At 36.3% G+C, this 22,346-nt stretch overlaps 1 protein-coding gene across 1 annotated transcript in view; it reads left to right on the top strand.

Annotated features, from left to right (window-relative positions):
• Positions 1–15,271, top strand: part of LOC136246818 (alpha-protein kinase vwkA-like) — a 90,858-nt gene extending 75,587 nt beyond the window's left edge. Inside the window, exons 8-9 of the mRNA XM_066038389.1 lie at positions 5,200–5,824; positions 15,003–15,271. Of these exons, the coding sequence (XP_065894461.1) occupies positions 5,200–5,824; positions 15,003–15,173 (796 nt within the window). The 3' untranslated portion in view covers positions 15,174–15,271. The remainder of the gene's footprint in view (positions 1–5,199; positions 5,825–15,002) is intronic.
• The last annotated feature ends 7,075 nt before the right edge of the window (positions 15,272–22,346 follow it).

Raw genomic sequence — 22,346 nt, 5'->3', positions numbered from 1 at the left:
CCTGTTCAAGCTCTATAGCGATACTAACAACAACCTGATTATGATAACAATACCTAACAAATTATTTACCAACGCAAAATGTACCACTCTGCGTGGGCAGTTCAAAGGCACCGCCAGTGCCATAATTTGCATATTGCATCGTGAGTACATTATAACTTATAATGCACTGGTTGCGATTTTGTAGACCACAACGAGTGCATTATAAGTTATAATACACCGACCGCAGTGCAATATACAAATATTGCACTGGCTGTGGTTTTGTGCAGCAATGCACAAGTGCCGGCAGCTGAGACCACTATGACACCTCACCTATTAGGTGGAAAGACACCTCACAGATCACTCAAATTCTTTTATAGCCTGACATGTAAGGTCGATTGTGGGCCATAACGTCACCTAGCGAACGAAAAAGCCAATTCGGTGGCCACAACTCTAGTCTACATATATATAAATGTACTTATACACCTTACTAGTTGGTGCCAACTGAGCCCAAGTTAATCTGTAGTCTACTTCGACAATGACTCAATAAAACTATTATATTCTAAATAATACTCACCTTTACGTTCGATTGTGGTAACCAGTTTTTGTCATGCCACCAGATTCGAGTTTAGCCAGTGTGAATAGAAAGAATTAGATTTGTAGTTTGGTTTTGTGTCCATTAACTACTTTTTTTCGCTTGAGAAAATCACTATGACGATTAGTCTGGCGCTTAGTCTATATGGCGACTGAGTGATCACGCTGGCATGCTGAGCACTACATGATGAGAGTCGAACAGCGAATGCAGGTTAGTGATATAAACCATAGCGTACTAGCTTTCAATATCTCAGGTGGCTGCAGTACTGTAGAAACGCTATGGTTTATATCACTAACCTGCATTCACTGTTCGACTCTCATCATGTAGTGCTCAGCATGCCAGCGTGATCACTCAGTCGCCATATAGACTAAGCGCCAGAGTCACCAGAACGTTTGGGTTGGTTACCCACAATTGATGTTAGAAACCTGACCTTTATAAGTGTTACAGCTGACTTGTGAGACTCCACCTATTAGGTGAGTGGTACATAACAGTTATACAACGTACACTCGTGCTCTGCCTGTATAAACGCGCTTGCCTTTGGGCCTAACGGCTCTCAAGCTCGTGCATTTATATCAGGCAGAGCACTCGTACCCGTTGTATAACCATATAATTTGCAAAATATAGTTCACAAAATAAAGCACTAAAATTATTGAATATACCAAATGATTATATTGTATATATAGCAAATAATTCATTGCACATACCAAATAATTCATTGTACATACCAAATAATCATTTTGAAAAAAAATGGCCTACCATAGGCCTCTTAGTAGAGATTTCCAACCTACCGATTTTTCACATATATGTTTGCTAATCAAATTACACTCCTTCAACAAGTGTTTCACGAGTTGCTGTTCTAGTATGTAGTAGCCAATGCTTCGTACTTCGTAATGCACTTTACCAAATTGAATTTCATCCAGTATTTATTGAAATACGCGAAATCAAAGTTTGAGAAATAAGATTCCCCAATGGGAGCCCATACAAAAATTCTGTACGACATGATGTATGGGAAAACACGGGATTTTACGGCACCATTTGTAGTCAAATGTTATCGAGTTTTCCGCAAGTTTCTGTGACCTGTAAGGCTAAAAGAAGTGATCCTGGGCAAAGTAGATACGCTGATTCTGATTTTGGCATCGGTTTTCTGATGAAAAAATGTTTTGTGGTGGTAAACGACGAAAATTTGTCTTGTGAAAGGGTACAGCACCGATTAGGAGACTTCAGAATTCTGCGTTACAACCATCCTTGCGTTCAAGACATCCATCCACATCAATCCAAGTATAGTTTGAAAGTGAGCAGTTTGTTGTGTTGCGCGGAATTGCTTTATAGCATGCAAGGTGATGCATAACTTTTGAAAAAGCAGTGTTTGGCAATTGATACCAACCTTGTAAGGCTTCACAACTACCTGTTGTGGTGTTCTGATATGCACACTACTGTTATTGTCCATTTTGTTGCAGCTGCATGACTGTAATTCTAGTCAGAGGCAGTTTATTGATTCTCTTTGTTGTACAATGATGTCATCATATTATATAATAATTACTATATATCTTCTGTACTTTTGGTGTGGCAAATAAAGTGAAGTAGTATCAAAAAATTGCTGTCTTACAATAATATTGAAGAGTAGTGGTCATATATGTCAGAATCCAATTGTTATATTTTGCAAAGTAATTGTTAATTGTGCCCTGTAATGTCAAAGGTCACTCTGTAATACAATGTCACTAGTTAATCATCTGTAAATATGTGTGGGGTACACCTGTATGTAATTTGATTTACAGAACTCATGCTATTCTTAGCAAATTACTGACTCAAACATTAAATATTACAAGTGGTCATTCTACAAAGAGTGGTCACTCTTGAGAGGTCTTACCTAGCTCATGCATTTTACTACATTAAGTGGTTTATGTGGTGAAAATTTCATGTCATTAGGAGATTCATATTCAAATTTATGGCACTTTCAATATTGTGCTTGGTGCCATGCTAATGTACAGAAAAGTCCTAAAAATGTCGTACACAAGATTCACCGCTCTGCTGACTTCTTTTGCGTGTATCTTTTGGCAGGAGCCACCAATTGAGGTGCGGTTTGCACTAAAATGATTCTAATAGATAGCGCAATATTTGCCACACCAAAGAATTTAAGGAATGTAAAATTTTTAATTTGGTTGGAAATCTCTACTCTTAGACTCCCGTGTGTAACAGGTTCCTTCTAGTTGAAAGGGGGCATCTGTACATATGTGAATGAAAATTAAGAGTAGCTTTGTGGTTTTGCTTGGAGAATTTGTGTAAGAAAATGCTATAGACAAACTGTAAAACAGTTGAGAAGATACTTCTGTGAATTATTAGTGGGTTAAAGTGGTTTGTTTGAGGTACGCTTCCTTTGCAGTGCATGACAACATAACTACAATATATTTCATCAATTATGAAATACAAATATCCTACCATGATTCAGTTGATAATTCTGTATGTAGTAGCAAAGCAAAACCCACAATAATTAGTTTAGTACATTGTTAATTGTGACCCAATCTGAGAAAATCAGCCTTTTTGCCTATTTAAAAATATCAAGAAATACTGGTTTTAAGTATTCGGTGTGTTGTAGCTTGCCAATAGTATAGTGCTGGACATCATAACTTACCAAAAACGCGAGTTGCTATATAAATTAATCGGCTGCTGCACATGGTTGTAAACAAGTGCTATAGTTTTTCAAAGTGTTTATCCTACAGCTACACAATCAACGTCACTTTACTCCTGACATAATAAGAATTAAAATCATACCTACAGATTACCTACAACAAACACACAAGGACCAAAACATGCCGAGAAAATAAATTCTACTTTATAAGCACACAATCCTTTACAAAATTATCCATACTCAGTACTAGTTGGTCCTATTCACTCCAAATAACCGTTAGCCGACTTGCCATTCATTGGCAAGTAAGACCGTACACAGCGAACATGATTCAAATGCTGATTAACATGGCGGATGAAGCGTGGAATGTATCATTGCGATCAAACCACCTGCTATTCTTTATAACACGTAAGCCTCTGTTGTTACAGTGGTTATTCAGCCTTCCTTAGTAGCCCAATAAATACGCTTTCTTTTGATATCTGGTCTTAGGCTAATAGAGTTAGAAAGACTAAGTAATCAGGCCATATAGCTAAACCCGTTTGGTATAAACATGCATTTCTCAATAATTTTGTATAGCTTTAAAGGTTAAGGCTGGTTCCTTTTTTAAAAAGAAACTGTAACTTTTGACTAAATCTCATATTTAAAAATTCGTTTCTGGACACTGGCATGTTTCATTATACAGTGGAACCTCGATTATCTGAACACCGATTAACCGAACTCTCCATTATCCGAACAACAAATCGACTGCTCAATTAGGGTATTTTGTCAAAAAGTGTATGCTTTATTAGAGTAGTTGAGCAAAGCTCAGTATATAAATGTATGGATATTCGATCTTACGTACTTTCGATTATCCGAGCACCCTTCCCCCCCAATTAGTTCGGATAATCGAGATTCCACTGTATCTGTATACCATGTTTCACTGCCATTATTGTACCATTTAGTTGAACTTTTTGTTATCCTTTAATTCACAATAACATTGAAACAAAAGATGTGATTTTAAAAATCTGAAAGTTAGAGCTATCACAGTACTGCTTTCCTCAGGTTTGTAGCTTGCACCTGCATTTAGGAAGAGTGAAGAATGTAAAACACTGAATGTACTATGTTATTACATCATTGTGGGAAAGTTCATGTTGGTATAGTTTCAACTTCCATTTGTATAACCATGATGGTTGTATACACCACCTGTCCAAATTTTGTTAACATTGACCGAAACCCACATATTTATTAAAATTATGACATAGCACATGTAGAAAACAACTTTTGGAAACTTATTATGTCCAGCACAAATTTTCACACGTTTTACACCAGTTTCTTACCTTCAAAAGCATCCACAGTAGACTAAGTAGACTTCACTTAAATTTCCTGCAATTCTAGATAGTTTTAACTCAATGTTGGCTCTACTAGACAAACTCCAAGGGGGGGGGGGGGGGGGGGGGGCAGAGGAAGGTAAGGGACTGTGTAAAGATTAAAGGGAGACGTAGGGATGAATTTAGGCCAAGTTATAAGCCATTCAGGTTTCAAAACAGGCTAAAATGAAAGGGCATTTACAGCACAGGTCTTTGTGCAGCCACACATAGCCATTCCATCCCAGATTACTCGTACGGATTGCCACTATGCTTGGCAAAAGCAGCCAGCAAAAGCAGACCACTCATATCTAGATAATAAAATTTAATAGTTTATTTATACTATATGTAGCTTTGTGTTCTTGGTGAAAATCAAATCTGCTGCCATGGGTGACAAGACCAGTTTTCCCAGACCCTGTCACAATTAATTCTAGTTAGCCTAGTTTTTAGAAGTAACACAACATCAACTTGTTTTCAAGCATTTGTGTAGCTAACTTATTGTTTATTGTCAAACACTCTTATACAATTAATAAAATTTATTAGTAAGTAAATAATATAATGCAAATAGTATCATGGGGAAATGGAATAAACAGCCATTAGTTACATAAGTTCCTGAATATCTGTTGCTTTTTACTCCTTTTAAATTGAGTTTCTTGTTGCAGGTCAGTAATGAACAGTGTATATGGAGCTGAAATAACAAGAAGATCTAAAATGAAGCCTTGCAAAGTAGATACAAATTGTCCTGATTGGGATCCTATTGCTGAAATGAAAGGAAAGAGAACAACTTCACTTCCTATAAAATCAATGGAAGATCTTCAAGGTGGTTTAGTAGTTGAGCCACCTGCTACTGATATCTGTTTCAAGTGTGCCCCATACCCTTTTGCTGAAGGCGAAGAGTGCCTTGTTTATCATGGATATGATGTTACTAGAACAAAGAAAGTTGTGCTGAAAAAATATAAGCGAGAAGGAGAAGAGTTTAATAAACTGGATTGTTACATGAAGGAAACAAAAGTACGCATCATTACTAACACTTATACACAAAGCTTTACCAAAAAGCTTAAGCCTCAATCTTCTTTACAAATTGTAGTCAATCCTTTGGAAATTGTTCGATGTGAAGGATCTCAACAAATTTACATGCTAGAGCCGTTTCTCATTGGCAATATTGAAAAATTTAACAATAACGCAGGGATGGTTTCATGTAAACCCAAAGAATCAGATACAATGCAAGCACTAAGTCATTATAGTTGGGTCAGTTCAGGAAAATCAATGCTCATCTGTGACTTGCAGGTATTGCTGTGTAATGTACACATTTGCTTATTAAATCACTAATGTAGTGCTGCATTTGTAAAACTGCAATAAAAAGGTTGGTTAACTTTTTTAGTTCTTCTGTGATACTAAACATATAATTATGTCATCGTATAAAAGTACCAATCCAGCTACTGCAGTTGCCATGTCATTATAATAGTCTAATATAAGTCTACAAACTTAGAATGTCAAAGGGTTTTACAGTGCTAGAAAATAGCTCTTGAAACATGACATACACTTTTATCAAACAGTACAATAGTGCTGTTTAAGTAGAAATCTCCCAAAAGTAGTGCATGCCACCTTGACAGAATAGTATTAGTCCATCTAACATCAATCACAGCATTAAAACAAGAAAAAATTCTTACAGGCAGCTAGATATAGAATATTAAAAGCCACCAAAACTCAAGTAACTTATTTTTGTCTGCCAGCTTACCTGACCATAGTCACAAGGCTTGAGGCCAAGCAAAGCCACCATGTTACTCCACAGTATAACTCTTCAGTGGCATATGCCTTTATATGCCTTTCGGGGTTCGAACAAGTATGTGCCCTCTGTGTCTTGTCCTTTCTTTCTATCTTCAATTCAGGGATCCAAGCGATACAATCAGTTTATAAAATCCCTACATTGGTTTTCTCAGTGGAAAAATCCCTATATTGTCATCATATCAATGTATGGATTTTCCCACCGACCTATGCTGTAATACAATTGTACATCTCTGGTTTCACTACTTTATATCAATCACTTGGATCCCTACTATTAATATTTTTGTATAATACATGTAGTATAATGCAATGCATTAATTCTTATGCATTTTTTCTATAAGAATTTCATCAAGTTCTTAAGACACTCAAATGCTTCAAACATTCTTAACAACAAGTGCAAGCTTTTCATTGAATCTCTGTTATTGAAGGAAAGAAGATGTTTGATAGAAAAGGGAGTCAAAAAAATTAGAAACCAAAGTTCACCAAACTTCATGCCAAAATGCAAAATCAACAATTGTAATTGGTTAATGTATCTCCAATTTCTGCTCAAACATCACAGCATGCTACTCCTAACCAAGCTTCAAAGTGACTACCTATCAATATAAATTGTAGATTGCGATTCACCATTGTCTACCTCTTCCAATAATACTATTGATACGCAAAATCCAGGTCTCAGATAGCAAAAATACCCACAGCAAGCTTAAAGTATTAGGTCTTGGTTGTCGTAGTTTAAGAAACAATCTCAAAAAAGCAACTTTCTTTGCCCTCATCACTGAGCATGACCCAGAGATAGTTTGTGGCCTTGAATTTCATCTAGATGTGAGTCTTACCTTTCTACTGAAATAGTTCCTGAAAATTCAGGAAAGATCATACTGAAGAAGTTTTTCTGTGTACAGAAAGCTCTTTCTGTAGCAAAAGATCCAACACTTAGTGTTGATGCAGGGTTAAAATCATTGTCTCAAACATGTAACAGTTAGGGATGCGCCGATTTTGCCAGCAAAATTTTTGGAAAAATACATTGGTAAAAGCAAAGAGCAAAATGCTGGAAAAATAGGTGGAAAATTGGAAAAATGGGCACCAAGGAATGGCAACTTGGCACATTTGTATGATAAAGATCGAGATACTCTAATAGAACAATCATGCATAGTATTAGGACAACATATGCTCATAGGAAATGGTGACTAAAGATTGAGATACTCTAATAGAGCAGTCACACATGCTTGTAAGCTAGATATACTGCGATTAATTTTTACTGCTCAGGAAAATAGAAAATTTTCGAGCAAAATATTGAGCAAAATAGGTAAAAATAAAAGACTTGCTGGAAAGAAATATAGGTAGAAAAAAAGGTAAATAGGCTCATTCCTAGTAACAGTTATATTTGGATTCATTTTACTATCCTCCAGGTCACATATTATATCCCATACTGGAACTCCAGATATCACTAAATAAATTAATTGATCAGTCATCCGGTTCATCCGGCATCATACTCCTTGGTGACTAATTTCCTAGCATTTTCTGGTCAGATAGTCTAGGTCAGGTTTGTTATAGCCCTATATGGTGCTGATGCAAATATTTTCTGGACTTAGTAAGTGACACTGGACTACAGAAATATGCCGATTCCCCTACTCACCAAGGTAAAATTTTGGTCTTGGTGCTTTTTACACATTCTAATATGCATGATCTAGAAGTACAGTAGCACTAGACATGTCAGACCATGATGCCATAGTATTCAGTTAAATTACAATAAATCACTTGCCTGATCAACACCCCCCTTAAAGCATTTTTAAATCATAAAGCTGATGTGCAAGGGAAAAAAAGCAGATTTGTTTAAATTTTCAGAACAGTTTTCTCCAACATAATTTAATATTGAAGTAATGTAGAATGAATTTAAAGAAGTTGTGTATAACACTGTTTCCAAACATGTCCCACAAAGAATTGTATAATCAAATTTTGGGTTGTCATAGATTAAGAAAAGGATATGAAAGTTTGTAAACATTTGTATGGTGCTGCTAAAAAGACTAATACTGAAGAGGAATGGAGTGCGTGTTTCAGAATGATTGAAAAATCTTAATACATTACAAACTCAAAGAAGCTCTATCGATTATTGTAGCAGACTATTTGAGAGACAATTTGGAAATTTGGAAATACATAAAGACTAAATGTAAAGATAATGTTGGAATCTCCACTATAGTGATGGAAAGCCATGCACCGATGCTAAAATTAAGGCTGAAACCTTTAGCAATTATTTTAAATCTGTCTTCACCAAAAGAAATAATAACAGATATACCCAACCTGGAAGCTCCTTCTGATTCTGAATGTTCCTTTCTAGATATGTCAGGCATAGCATTTTCAATGAAAGTTGTTATCTAATCTTGATACAAATTAAGCCAGTGGTCCAGATAAAATTCCGCCATAAAACTCTGCCAGTTGCTGCACATATCGAAGCTGTTTTGGCACCAAACAAAGTACTCATCATCTAGGAATAACCTAGCATTTAAATGAAGGTTCTAGCTGTTGTCGTTTGTCGTTTACAGCGCATTTAGTGCAAGGATGTAGAGCAAAAATTCACCTGAAGTCTTTCTGTAAACTACATGCAAACCGCAAGTAAACACCTATTTCATTCAACAGCATGCCATTATAAACAACATTTAACAACAGTGTAACCACAAGTAGCATGCATTTAGTGCACGCAGTAGAGCATGTAGCTTGAAACTGAGAGGTTATGAGTTCAAATCCCAAATGTGTCACTTTTTTTCTTTTCTTTTTCCAAACCTTTTGATTACAACTTTTTTTCCTTTAACAACCTTTTGTGCTACTACTTTTTTTTTTTTTTTTCATTTTGGCAGCTTTTTTGGTAACAGGATTTCTGTTATGTTCTTTTCATGCTATTTTTCTCACTCTACAGTAAAACCTGTGTAGTAAGGACACCTTGGGACTGACCAAACGTGTCTTGACTATCAAGGTTTCCTGATTTATCAGGTCAGTTTGCATGTTAAGGGATACTTTAGGACCATTAACAAGTGTCCAGATTATGCAGGTGTCCTCCACTGCATTGGGTGGTAATAGTTAGTAGTAGCTGTACAAAGGTGATGACAATAGGTTTTAATAGTCAATAGTAGCTAGCTTACTCAAAATATCATACAGTATAGTAGTGCTGTAAATGTAGGGAGGTTAGAGGTGATGACAATAGGTTGTAGTGTAGTAAAGGAAACATTATAGGGAGTGTAGTGTTGTTGCAATATGGCAAAGAAGGCATTGTAGGGCAGGTACCAATAAATTAATGTCTTTTGTGGTCATTGGTTATCAAATGATGCTCCATGTATAGCCTATGTAATAGGACAGGTACTACTAGAACCATCCACATTGTTCACACCTGTGTGTTGTATTACTACAGTAGTTTAGCTAAGAGGTTCTGGAACACCTGCATGCTTCCCATAATTTTGGTATACTTAGCAAGATGGTGGTATTAAAATGATAGCACCATTCATGTTGCAGGGCATGAATGGCACTAATGTTTAATACTTGGTTGTTATTATAGTGTGGTCCGCAGGTCATCTGGCAATGCGAGCGTTGTTGTATAGCAAATCAATGCTTGCTTTTATAGGGCCATGAAGCCACTGGTATAGGGAAGAATCACTGAAAAGTTGAGCTACATTCCTGTCAAAACTACAGATAAACAACTGTGGTGATTTGCACAACTCCTTCAACCCCAACCAGGCTTTTTTTTCACTTTTGGGAATTTTTGATGCAACTTTTTGTTCTATCAGTCTGTTCCATACAATTTTTTTATCCATACATTCTTATGCTCACAGTTTTTCAGCACTGGCAATTAGACTCATCATAGGGACTTTTATAGCACTTTTGTAGTAGGACAGGTGAATTGCCAACATAGTGTGTTTGTCCTGTCTCTAGGTAAAAGCTTCTTTCACACTTAATCTGCAGCTGTATGACATTATACTGCTGTAGTAAAGAAACAACGTGATTGCATGGGCAGGTACTACTGTGCATCTGAAAAGTGATAATATTACTGGCATCATGCAGATACTGTAGTTTACATTGAGGAACTGTGTGTGAAATTGCTTGACCTCGCACAACTATTTCACTAATCCTGTTTACATCCTTTCATTCTAGATCTAGATCTGCTTAAAGGATCATACATTACCTTAATGATAGGAAAATTAATGATGATGTCAAAACACCTGCATGGGGTTTTGTATGGCAACAGGTATAGCTATGTGTCACTACAACATTGGTGCATAGCATACTGAAACTGCTATGTGTGCATCACCTCATTCACCTGTCATGTAGGTATTTCCTTAGTTTGCATGTAGTTTAATTAACGCTGCAGGTTCATTATTTCACTATACATAGAACATGCATGCTATACACAGACACTGTAACATTTATGCTTGTCCCAGTTCCCAATGTATTATTAATTGTCCTGCATGTAAATTAGGTACAAATGCTTTTATTTGTCCTTTACAACATGTTGAAGTCACTGGTAGGGACGGGTAGATAAAAACAGTGGACCCGGAACTAGGGGACCCAAAGACCCGCGGAAATCCAACTCTTCTTGGAATTTTATACACTTGACAGTATTCTATACTTGTACTAGTTACCTCTGCAAGTAGTCTTGCCTGTCCAATCCACTTTTCCCCACTGGGGGAGTCTCGCACAATGTTTACACCAAATAGAAATTATGTGCGTCTCTGAAAAAGTGCCTGAAGCTGACTACATTAATTATAAGTCACTCACTATTTCCCCAGAATATTTGTTTGCACAATGTTTCTAAACTTTATTAGACCCCTTTTGTGGTGGATTTGGTGGATTTTGGAGATGTCTAAGTTACTTAGACCCTTTTTACTTAGACCCTTCATGTTTACTTAGACCCTTTTCATGTTTATTACGTGCAACTTCCCTGGTAGCATTGGCAACACATTGCCACCTGAAAATTAATTTTAAACCCTAGTAACAACAACCAGGTGGAGTAATGGCTTGCTTCTACTATTGAACGTTATATTCCTCTGTTACAAGCAGCTGTCAACAATGTTAAGGTACAACAACTACATAAAGGGTCTAAATAACTTAGACTTCATACCACAGCGGTCTAAGTAATTTAGTAAACCTCAGGCCCTGTAGTAGCACCTTCGGGACATAGTGCGAGACGCTGCAAGGAAGGAAAAGTGGATTATTGGCCATGCAAGATTACTTGCAGAGGTACCTAGTACAGTACAGAATACTGTGAAGTGTATAAAATTCCAAGAAGAGTTGGATTTCCACACGGTCCCGGGTCCTAGGTCCCCGGGTCCACTGTTTTTACCTACCCGGTAGAGACATCTCACTAAATAATTGAGCTACATTCCTGTCAAAATCACAGACAAAACAAACCTCATATTTTAAAAGTTAAAAAAATGCATGCTACATAGCTACGTGGTGTTTAATGCTTGGTGTCTGTTTCTGGCATTAAAATGTTTATTGTCCTGCATGTAGGGCAAGTACAGTGTTGGGACAGTTACTTTTTATAAGTAACTAGTTACATATTACATATTACTTGCAACAGAACTATTTGGTTACAGTTACATATTACCCAAAAAAATAAAGTAACTATAATAATACTACATATTATAATTACTTTGTGTCCACAGCCTTAAGCTGTCACGTGTGAAACTACCACCTTATCACGTGACATGATTGTGTTGTTGGGCAATGTGCAAGTCTTGGTTATAAGTAAGAGGCTGGTGAATAAGCTTCATTCAGTAGGCTTCATTACTTCATTGTGGCTAGGCGTTACACAGTGGATTACTAACGAGATTAGTAACTTCGATACTTGTAGTAATAATATTATGTAATATTAGACTCGTTACAGTAACTATATTACTTAGGTAATGCATTACATTAGTAAATAAAGTAACTTCAGTTATATTACCTGTTTTTATAGCATACTTCATTATATTACTTAGTTACCACAAAAGTAATAATATTACGTAATATGTTACTTATGTAACGCGTTACTCCCAAAACTGGGCAAGTACCAATGCTAGTATATATATAATCTACTTAGCCAAGTATACCATCTGGCAAAGTTTCAACCTCACAAGTACACAGAAAAATTTGGAATTTTCAACTAGAGTAGGAACCATAGCACATTGTTATTTCGGCTAAGCCCCCACTCACCCATGTTGTAATTTTTTGGCTGCTTATGTGCAAATTGTTTGTATGTTTGTTGTGTGTAGTGTATGTTGGAAATCAATAACAATAGCCCACGCTTAGTGGCGCACAACCCAATGTATGTGTGTTGTGGGTGGTAAGGGTAGTGATAGTATGGTACGGGAGCAAGAACTGTTCGAAAAGCACCTCTTCAATCAGAATAGCTACTATGAAAAATATGGACAGTTTCCGTTATGAAAGGAAGCCATCACGTCCTACCACCAAATTGACACTTTTAGCTGTCAGCAAAGATAAATGGGACACAAAGGAGGACACTGATAAGTCCATGAAAAATGTATCGTACATACTGTGGTATGCCAAAAGGCACCTCTCAGGTCGAAGCAACGTCCAACAGTGAAAAAAACAAGCCTGTAGCCTTAGCTGTTATCAAAATATGCTTGTCTGAAGGCATCAGTCAGTCAGTCAGTCAGTCAGTCAGTCAGTCAGTCAGTCAGTCTGTTACTCAGTCAGTAGAAAACTCTGTTGTTTTTTTCTAATTCTGTAGAAACTTGTTGAAAGCATTTCAAATCGATCTGAAGGCTTGTTTGGGCTTAGTTTTACCTAACTAATATACTGCCTCATCGTCATCAGGGAAATCGAGGCTGGTTTTTGGGTGATGTTATTTCATGGGCTACGCCTACTCCTTTGTGGTCCCTATTATACAGTAATATCATACTGTATGATTTGCCAATAACTTTCTGAGTTACATCCCTACAAAGCAACAACAACAGAAAATTTGATTTGTACAGCAAGTATAAATTACAGGTGCTTACAAAAATGGTTGTAACTTACCAACAGATTGAGGTACGGAGCTGAAATTTTCACCATCGCGTCCGCCATGAATAAGGTAGTGGGTACAGTTACTAGGTAAGTTTGTCCTTTACTCACCTTTCTTCACTGCATACAAAGGCAAAACTCCTAAAGAAAAATCAATTGCTTACGATTGTTTCGATGTGACGTAAACTAATGCTCATAACTTGCATATTGTGGAGTCTACTGCAACGAAACAAAGATTTTCCAACTCTCTTGAGCAGGTGAATAAGGTAATATCCAGGTTTTTATTCTTAGTCCTATCCTTCACTACAAAACAGGATTTCTAAAAATTTACAGATTTTTTTTTTGATAATATGCAATTATTTCATCCATTTATATTCAATGCTTTATACTGTAGATTTAAGCTCGCACAATTGTGTTGGGTTTTCGCATAACCGGTCACATATCATCATTTCATACTTCCAACAACATCTACATTATCATACCAAAAAGCTTTTTACCCAGAACAGTACAATAATGGAACTCATGAACTAGATGACTAACTCATTTTCTATCGAATTTCAAATTACTGTACCCCAATGTAAATGTGTGATATTTTTTCGTGAGCATACCAGCAATGCTCACTGCTCAGTAGAAATAAATAAATCATAGTTTTTATATGACACGAGATACTTTTGGCATACCACTGTACATATAATGCACTCATCAAGGCTTACCTTTGTGTTTCATTGCTTTTTGCTGGGCACAATGTGCTGTTTAACAATAGTGCATTGATGGCTTTAAGATGCATGAATCAGCACACAGCCACCATTTTACAGCACAATAATAAACTCACCAGTGGGATGTGCCTTTTCAGGTTCCATTGAATGTAGGCCCTCTGCGCCTTGTCTTTTCTTTTGTCTTCAATCAGGCTGCTTGTCTTCTTCATCCAACGAAACCATATTAAGGCATTAATTTTCTGTATCAATACTTTCTTTCAGCTGCATATTTAGATGCCACAGAATTGTTTCAGAGCTGGATTTCAGAAGCACTTCAGTTCTGGTGCTACTATAAGAGGTATACTAGCTGCAACTGTGTGATTAGGATCTGTTTGTGATAGGCTCACAACCACACCCATCAAATAAAAATCTAATAGCGAAAGAGTATGGAGAACATGCACACCTCTTAATAATCTAACTATTTACTTAATAGTAAACAAGATGACCTCACCCTTTTTGGTCTAGCTAGCTGCACACCCGTTGGCTGATTCGAGATACTCTAGTACAACAGTCATGTATGATATTCTAATAGAACAGTCATAAGTTACACTGTAGCTAGTTGGGCTACAACAAAAAAACTAACTAAACTAGTATTTTTTTAAATTGTTAATTTAAAAATGAAATAGGGATCTATGCAACAGAAAGTAGTGAATCAAAAGATGAATGATGTATTACAGCATAGCTTGGTGGGAAAGTCCCTACTTTGGCACATTAGTTCTAACAATTATTTTGTTCAATGCCAAAGTAGGGACTTTCCCACTGAGCTCTGCTGTAATACCATCATTCATCTCTTGTTTCACTACATTTTATTGCATAGATCCCTACTTCATTTTAAATTAACAATACTAGTCTATTGTTCAGTTGTTATCAATAACCTTGGTGTTGTGTATGTGGTAACATTTTTATGCCACAACTATTGACAAGAACTTTTTCACACACAGGGAGTGAGTTTGCATTCAGTGGTGACACTCACAGATCCTGCAATCCATTCAATGACTCCTGGTGGTTATGGTTTTACTGACCATGGACCGAATGGGATAAAGAGATTTTTCAAGACACACAAGTGTGGAGTTACTTGTAAGCAAATGGGCTTAAGTGATCATCTACCTTGACTGCTGTACAATTTTTATGTTGGAATTTGTTTTTATAAAAGCTTTTGTGCATACAGATTATGTGTTTACTAGTATTTAATATAGTTGACTCACCTCAACATACTGTCACCACACTGTCTCCAACATCCATGTTACAATGGTCTATCAACCATCATCACTGTAAAGCATTAATACAATAAATACTTTAGGATTAAGGAAGAAAATCCATCCCTCCTGGAGGAGACTGAGTGTGGCCCCGACTAGACATTGGGTGACCTGCAGTTCGATTCCTGGGGTTGGAGGGATTTTTTTCCTTACTTTGGCCCCTTTTCTGTTACACCTTTTCAGCTATAAGCCACTAAGTCTAAGTCCTTGAAATTAGGTTAGGTAATCCTAAGGCTGCAGCACATGTTGCTGCAGACCTTCAGTGCTGGTCACTATAAAGCATTAATACAATCATCTGATGGTGGTGGTGTACAAGAAAAATTGGTGAAGAAGGTATTACTCTGCAAGTGGGAAATGGGAAGGGGAAGTCAAGAGTAATTATGCTATGCTACTTCTAAAAACCAGCACCCAATAAATACTATTCCTATCAATTAAATTAACCACACAGCATGCTATACCTTTGCTTCTCGCCTTGCTTTGTAACTATACATTTAGAGCATTAAGATAAAACGTATTTCGAAATATTTTTAATTCATCAATTATCTTACTATGCATCGCTAAGGAAGCATAACTTGAGCAAACCACCCATTACACACCAGAGGTGTAGCTACAATGTAGGCAGATGAGGCAGTTGCCTCACCAAATATACTGGTGACTGAACTGAGAGCTACATTGGACTTTTAGATGCATTGGAAGCTTGAATTAAGGAAGTTTAAGTTTAACTTACTGTATACATTAGTAAGAGTCCATAGTTCCTGGGGGCTTATTGAGGTATCGAAACCAGTCAAGCAACACAATCGAGGTACCCTAATAAAGTAGTCACCCTAATAGAGTACTCAGCCTAATACAACAATAAAGCAAACTTTTAATTTTGATAACCACTTAAATTGCTCTCACAATCAATTCAGGTAGCACTTTTCAAGGGGAGCATATCAGAAACCTGCTGTATTGACATGGTTCACATCCTATTCTGCATGGTACTGTATGTATAGAAACTTTTTTTAAATGCTTCCTGATTCTGAACAATTATATTATTATTGGTGTGGACTATCAACATTTTAAGGATACTGAAGAAGGAATGAAGTAGAAGAGTGGAACTGAGCAATGGTGCCGCCATAGATCTTAGTGTGAACTGGTGATACAGGGGAATATGTAGTTGAATGCAAACAGTTCTGTGTCTCAACCAAGTATGGAAGATTTTGCAGGCATTGTATTACCAGGTACAAGTGGACAACACTTCAAAAAGCATGGAAAGTGTATAAACTTGTTGTTCATGGTATTAAGAAGAAACTTCAATGTTCCTGGAATGGACCATAGAAATGTTTGAAAGCTTACCAGGTGTAACTTATACACTTATATACATGTAGTAGAGTTTGTCACTGCCAAGCTAGGATGGTAGGTACATAATTCATCTTACATTGTAGTATAATAGGCAAGTTATTTACTTAAAATGGGAGGATGATGTATATATACCACTTTCACACCTCACTTCAAAAGGAAAAGAAGGTGTATAAGTGGTATAATAACACTGCTATCAGTGCTCAGGAATGCATTAACAAGAAATGGAGGTAGTATATTATTATACAAGTTAATTATATCCCTCCTAGGAAGGATATAACTTGTACATACTACCTCCTATTCTCATTAATGCATTCCAAGCATTCTCAGAAGTAATCTGATTTCTTTGATGAAACTGTACATGTGTGATCTCTTCTACTTTAATATAGTGACACTTCACAGGATCGATAGTGGGTTTTAATTTTGTAAAGTGAGCCAAAGCATAGATCATGAACTTGGGAAAAAATGTATAAATGTTCAGCTAGGGGGGTCTGGGGTGATGCTTCCTCTGGAAATTTTTGGAATATAGCTATCACGAGAGTGAATCTGGAAGCTATTTTTTACCAAATACTCTATTGTACTGAAAGATCGTGGGGGTACAAGATGGATGAGCTCAGTTGTAAGCAATTTTAGAAAAACAAAACTACACCTTCAAATAGTGACCCCTTATAATGTGACAGCGTAAATGCTGTGGTATCATTTGAGCTTATGAAGTTGAGCTTCAAGGGGTTTGGGAGTGTAAACGCTGTTTGCATGACATTAAATTTTATTAGTTTCAATTGATGTTAGATTCAGATAAATGCAGCATGGAACTTTGGCACTGATAAAGCAAAAACAAACAGTTCTCAAATACTACAGCCTTGTTAACTGTATACATGCTAAGAAATTAACTGTTTTACTTAAGCATGGTAACCCAAGCATCAATGTAGCAACAACTGAAAATACCCACTATATTTGACAGAAGTTGCTCTCAGACCGTGATTAGTATATGGCAGCTATGCTATCTTGCTGTAGTATCATTTGAGCTTATAAAGTTGAGCTTCAAGGGGTTCGGGAGAGCAAACCCTGTATGACATTTAATTTTATTAGTTTCCAATGATGCTAAATTCAGATAAATGCAGAATGGAACTTTAGGACTGATAAAGCAAAATCAAACAGTTCTCAGATTGTTAACTGTATATTAGATTCTAAGAAATTAACTGTTTTACTTAAGTATGTTAACTCAAGCATCAATGTAGCAACAACTGAAAATACCCACTATAATATTAAACTATTTGACAGAAGTTGTTCTCAGAAAGTGATTAGTATATGCATGGCAGGATGTTTGGAGCAGTGGTGAGATAGCAGTGCACAGGTCAACAAAACACACTGGCAACTTAAAAATACAACATTATGATGGATGTTCTATTTGAGGAGTTGACTGTTCTATTAGAGTATTTCGATTGTTAGCAGCTTTTAGGTTAAGTCTCACACCGAAAGTATAATTTGAATCTCTCTTAGTAATTCTAAGTGAAGATTAGCCATTCTCCCTTCTCTTTCCATCTTTTCATTGCCTGTGCATACATATAAGATGCAACTGCATCTATACTGCAACTTCTAGAAGCTTTCTAGCTTGCACATGGTATAATTTTGGAGGGGGGTGCTTCAGCACACCAAGCACCCCCCTAAAACTGCCCTTGGTATGTTCATTTACATTATGTTGGAAGGATGCAATTAAACTTTTTTCATTCAAAAATTATCAGCATAATAAGAACTAAAATGTCACCAGAGCATTTCCTTGGTTATTTGTGAATAATAATTCAATAGTATAAAATTGAAAATGTGTCACATACATACATACATACATACATACATACATACATACATACATACATACATACATACATACATACATACATACATACATACATACATACATACATACATACATACATACATACATACATACATACATACATACATACATACATACATACATACATACATACATACATACATACATACATACATACATACATACATACATACATACATACATACATACATACATACATACATACATACATACATACATACATACATACATACATACATACATACATACATACATACATACATACATACATCAATGGCGGATCCAGGATGGGGCATTTGGGGCAAATGCCCCCCCCCCCCCCCCCCCCTTACCTTGTGGATGAGCCAGCCATACTTCTGATTAAAATACACAACTTTATGTCAGGCCAAGATCACTTATGAAAATATGCACATTTTATTACAAATTCGCCTAAAACCAAAGTCAAGCCAGCTGTGAAATAAGTCACCCAGCACCTTCGTTTACTAAGCGCCTCTAAAATAATTATCGTGTTGCTGTTGTTTAACACATTCAGAGCCCTTAAAACAGTTTTTAACCATCTGCAAAGGCCAAAATGGCAAAAATCAACAATCTTCAAAAATGTAGCAACTAACAATTAACTGGCTCTCTCCAACCACCTACAACTTAGCCTGTTTGTGCCCCTCCCCTTGCCAGCTTCTGGATCCGCCCCTGTACATACATACATACATACATACATACATACATACATACATACATACATACATACATACATACTTACATACATACATACATACGTACGTACATACATACGTACATACATACGTACATACATACATACATACATACATACATACATACATACATACATACATACATACATACATACATACATACATACATACATACATACATACATACATACATACATACATATGTGAACTCTTGGTTGTAGTCCTCGTTTGTTTAAAGTTTTTGTAAATTGATAGTACTTCCTGTGGTGGCATGGTGTATGGTTACTCTGATACCTTTGAATAATTACTCACCAGGCTGTTTGGCTCATAGGTGGTGCTTAGCTGTGTTACAATCATTTGTTTACCAGATAGCAAACTGATTTTGTGACAATGGTAGCTGCCTTTGATCTGATCACATGCCTTGATTATTTCAAAGGTATCGAAGTAAACATATGCCACTACAGGAAGTTACAATGCAAACTGCAAATTTGTCAAAACATTAAGCTAAGGAAGACTATTACATCATTATCACAGCAAAATCATGTGCATATACTGCCTTATTTGCTCCCTCTTAATGTCAGTATTGGAACTACTAGTCAAAAATACTACCTTCACTGATGCAAAATGTACCACAAGCCCTAATATAATTTCAATACTGAATAATATTGGAATCATTAATAGATTTATGGTCCATTTTCTCTCAATATACTGAGTATTTTAGACTAGTACTTTCAATATTGATTAATATTGATTTGAACACCCTCAGGGCCCAATGAGTTCGGATAATTGATCGACCACTGTACTTCCATTTCTGCAATCTTGAGTGAACCACTTGGTTTAGACCATCATCTGCTTACCAAACAGTAGCAGCAAAGGTACATCACCTTCCCCATCTGACTAGCTATAAAGTACACTCCCCGAGTGCTGTATTTTTCATACACACTAGCATAGGCAGTGCTTTAGCTGTTATATTGTACTTCCTGGTTGGCTCGGAGCAATTTTCTCTAGTACTCAAACCCTTGCGACTTTTGGTGATCCGGATATCAGTAAGTGTTTAACTAATCTATTTCTAGTCGTAGAACTAACTAATAGGATAAGTTTCGCTAGTTTTAGCGATTTACAATGTTACGCACGTGATCAATCATGTTGTCATAGTGGAGTCATGTTAAAAAGCTTTGTGATCAGATGATCCATAAGTGTTTATACAATCTATTCCTAGCCGTAGAATTAACTCATAGGATTAGCTTGGCTGGTTTTAGCAATTTACAGTGTGTTTACATTCCTTAAATAAACTCTCCACATAACTGTAGTGTATTTACCGAAGTGTGCTGTATTTGCCCAATTAAGTGCATAACTGTACTGTATTTGCCCAATTAGCTGCATAACTGTACTGTATGACTCATACAGGACTGTACTGTACGAGTCCATACAGTACAGTTATGCAGTACTGTATGGAGAATACGATACGCGGCATCGCTTTGATCCTCCCACGCAAAGTACAATATATATGTGTACCCAGTGGCAGTACACATACAGGACAATCACTACATATTGTAGTTTTCTTGGGTTGATGCCATGAAATTATTATGAATTGATTTTTGAACCTTTATGATTAAGAGTCAGAGCACTCACAGATGCACCAATATTAAACTTCGATCACGACTTGGTCTGTCTGTTGTTAGTCTGACCACAGTAACAAGGCTAGCACATGCCATTCAATGAACAGCCAAATACTGAATATGCATAGTTAGCCTTGCATGCATGGTACTGTGTACAACCCCAGCCTTTGACCTTCTTGATAATAAGTACATAGACTACAGTTAAATTGATGAAGAGAGTGTGTACACCACACCACATAATTAATTTTTATACTCTTTAAAGAATTAGTGTTTCTTCCATAAAAAGCAACTATGAGTTGTGTAAAAGCATGATGACTATGTACAAGAGCCCATAATGCTACAAGGTACCTTGTGGCACTTATGGTCTCCTGCTATGAACTACATGATAAGCTCATAATCATTAAAAGCTTCTAACATTTTAAAATGATTTGTCATGTATCAATTCATGCATGAGTTATCTTGTCTACACTGATTTACCTTATGATTGACAAGTATTTATAATTTATATTTCGTAATGTTTTAAAGAAAACACTTTCTTTAGTCAAATGTATGTATTACACTTTGATCCAAAAAAAATCATCCAGTCACATCATCAGCTTGCTAGCAGTACAAGGCACAGCACATTCCATTGAACGTTCTGCGGAGAGACTCAGAATGACTCATACAGATGAGTCTCTCTTACAATTCTATCACACTCTTCAGTTCTTAAATACTGTATGCTATTTATTATTCTTTATTGCAGCAGCATCTATGTATATAGCTACATTTATTGTTGTAGGGCAGTATGTTCATAAGCGTGGTGTATGCCTTATCTACAAACAGCATATATCATTAAATTTTTAAAGTAAATATGCACATACATTCAGCACCAACCACAAACATTTAAAATATGTTAGTAGTTATAATGATCAGTACTATCAGATAAATAGTTGTGTTCTGTCACATCATAAGGCAGATTATCCTGTACATTAACATGTGCAGCAATGTCGCGACTCATGATGACTTTGATTGCTGAGAAGTTGAATAATACTTTTTCATGAGAATTGTAATTACTATCATCACAGTGATTATCAGTGTTGCACTTAGTATGAATGTGACCACAACATTTATCATTACAACTGCCACTGTTGGCAGAGATGCAGATTTATCCAACTCTGTGTGTTAAATTATACATGTAACAATGTTCATTGGTAAGGAAGATCAAGATACAAAATGGTGGTAGCCATAATACATAAGATTTAAATAATTCTTAGCATATTGTAATTGATATGGCAATAATACAGTACATCATAATATGTGACCAGATTTTCGAAAAGGTACCTTTTCCACACATTTGACATACCAGTAAACAAAATGATGTAACATTTGACTCCTTATACTTATTAACTTGCTCTTAGTATCAAAATGTAGCCAGATACTGTAGCCACATTCATTGAAAATTTCAAGCAATTGTACACCACGATGAAAAAGTTATGAAACTTCAAAGTTAAAATAATGGGTCAAATTT

This window comes from Dysidea avara, chromosome 2, assembly GCF_963678975.1.
Source record: "Dysidea avara chromosome 2, odDysAvar1.4, whole genome shotgun sequence".
Classification (NCBI taxonomy): Eukaryota; Metazoa; Porifera; class Demospongiae; order Dictyoceratida; family Dysideidae; genus Dysidea; species Dysidea avara.
The sequence above is the reverse complement of the archived record's forward strand: the minus strand, read 5'-3'. Positions and strand labels throughout refer to the sequence as shown.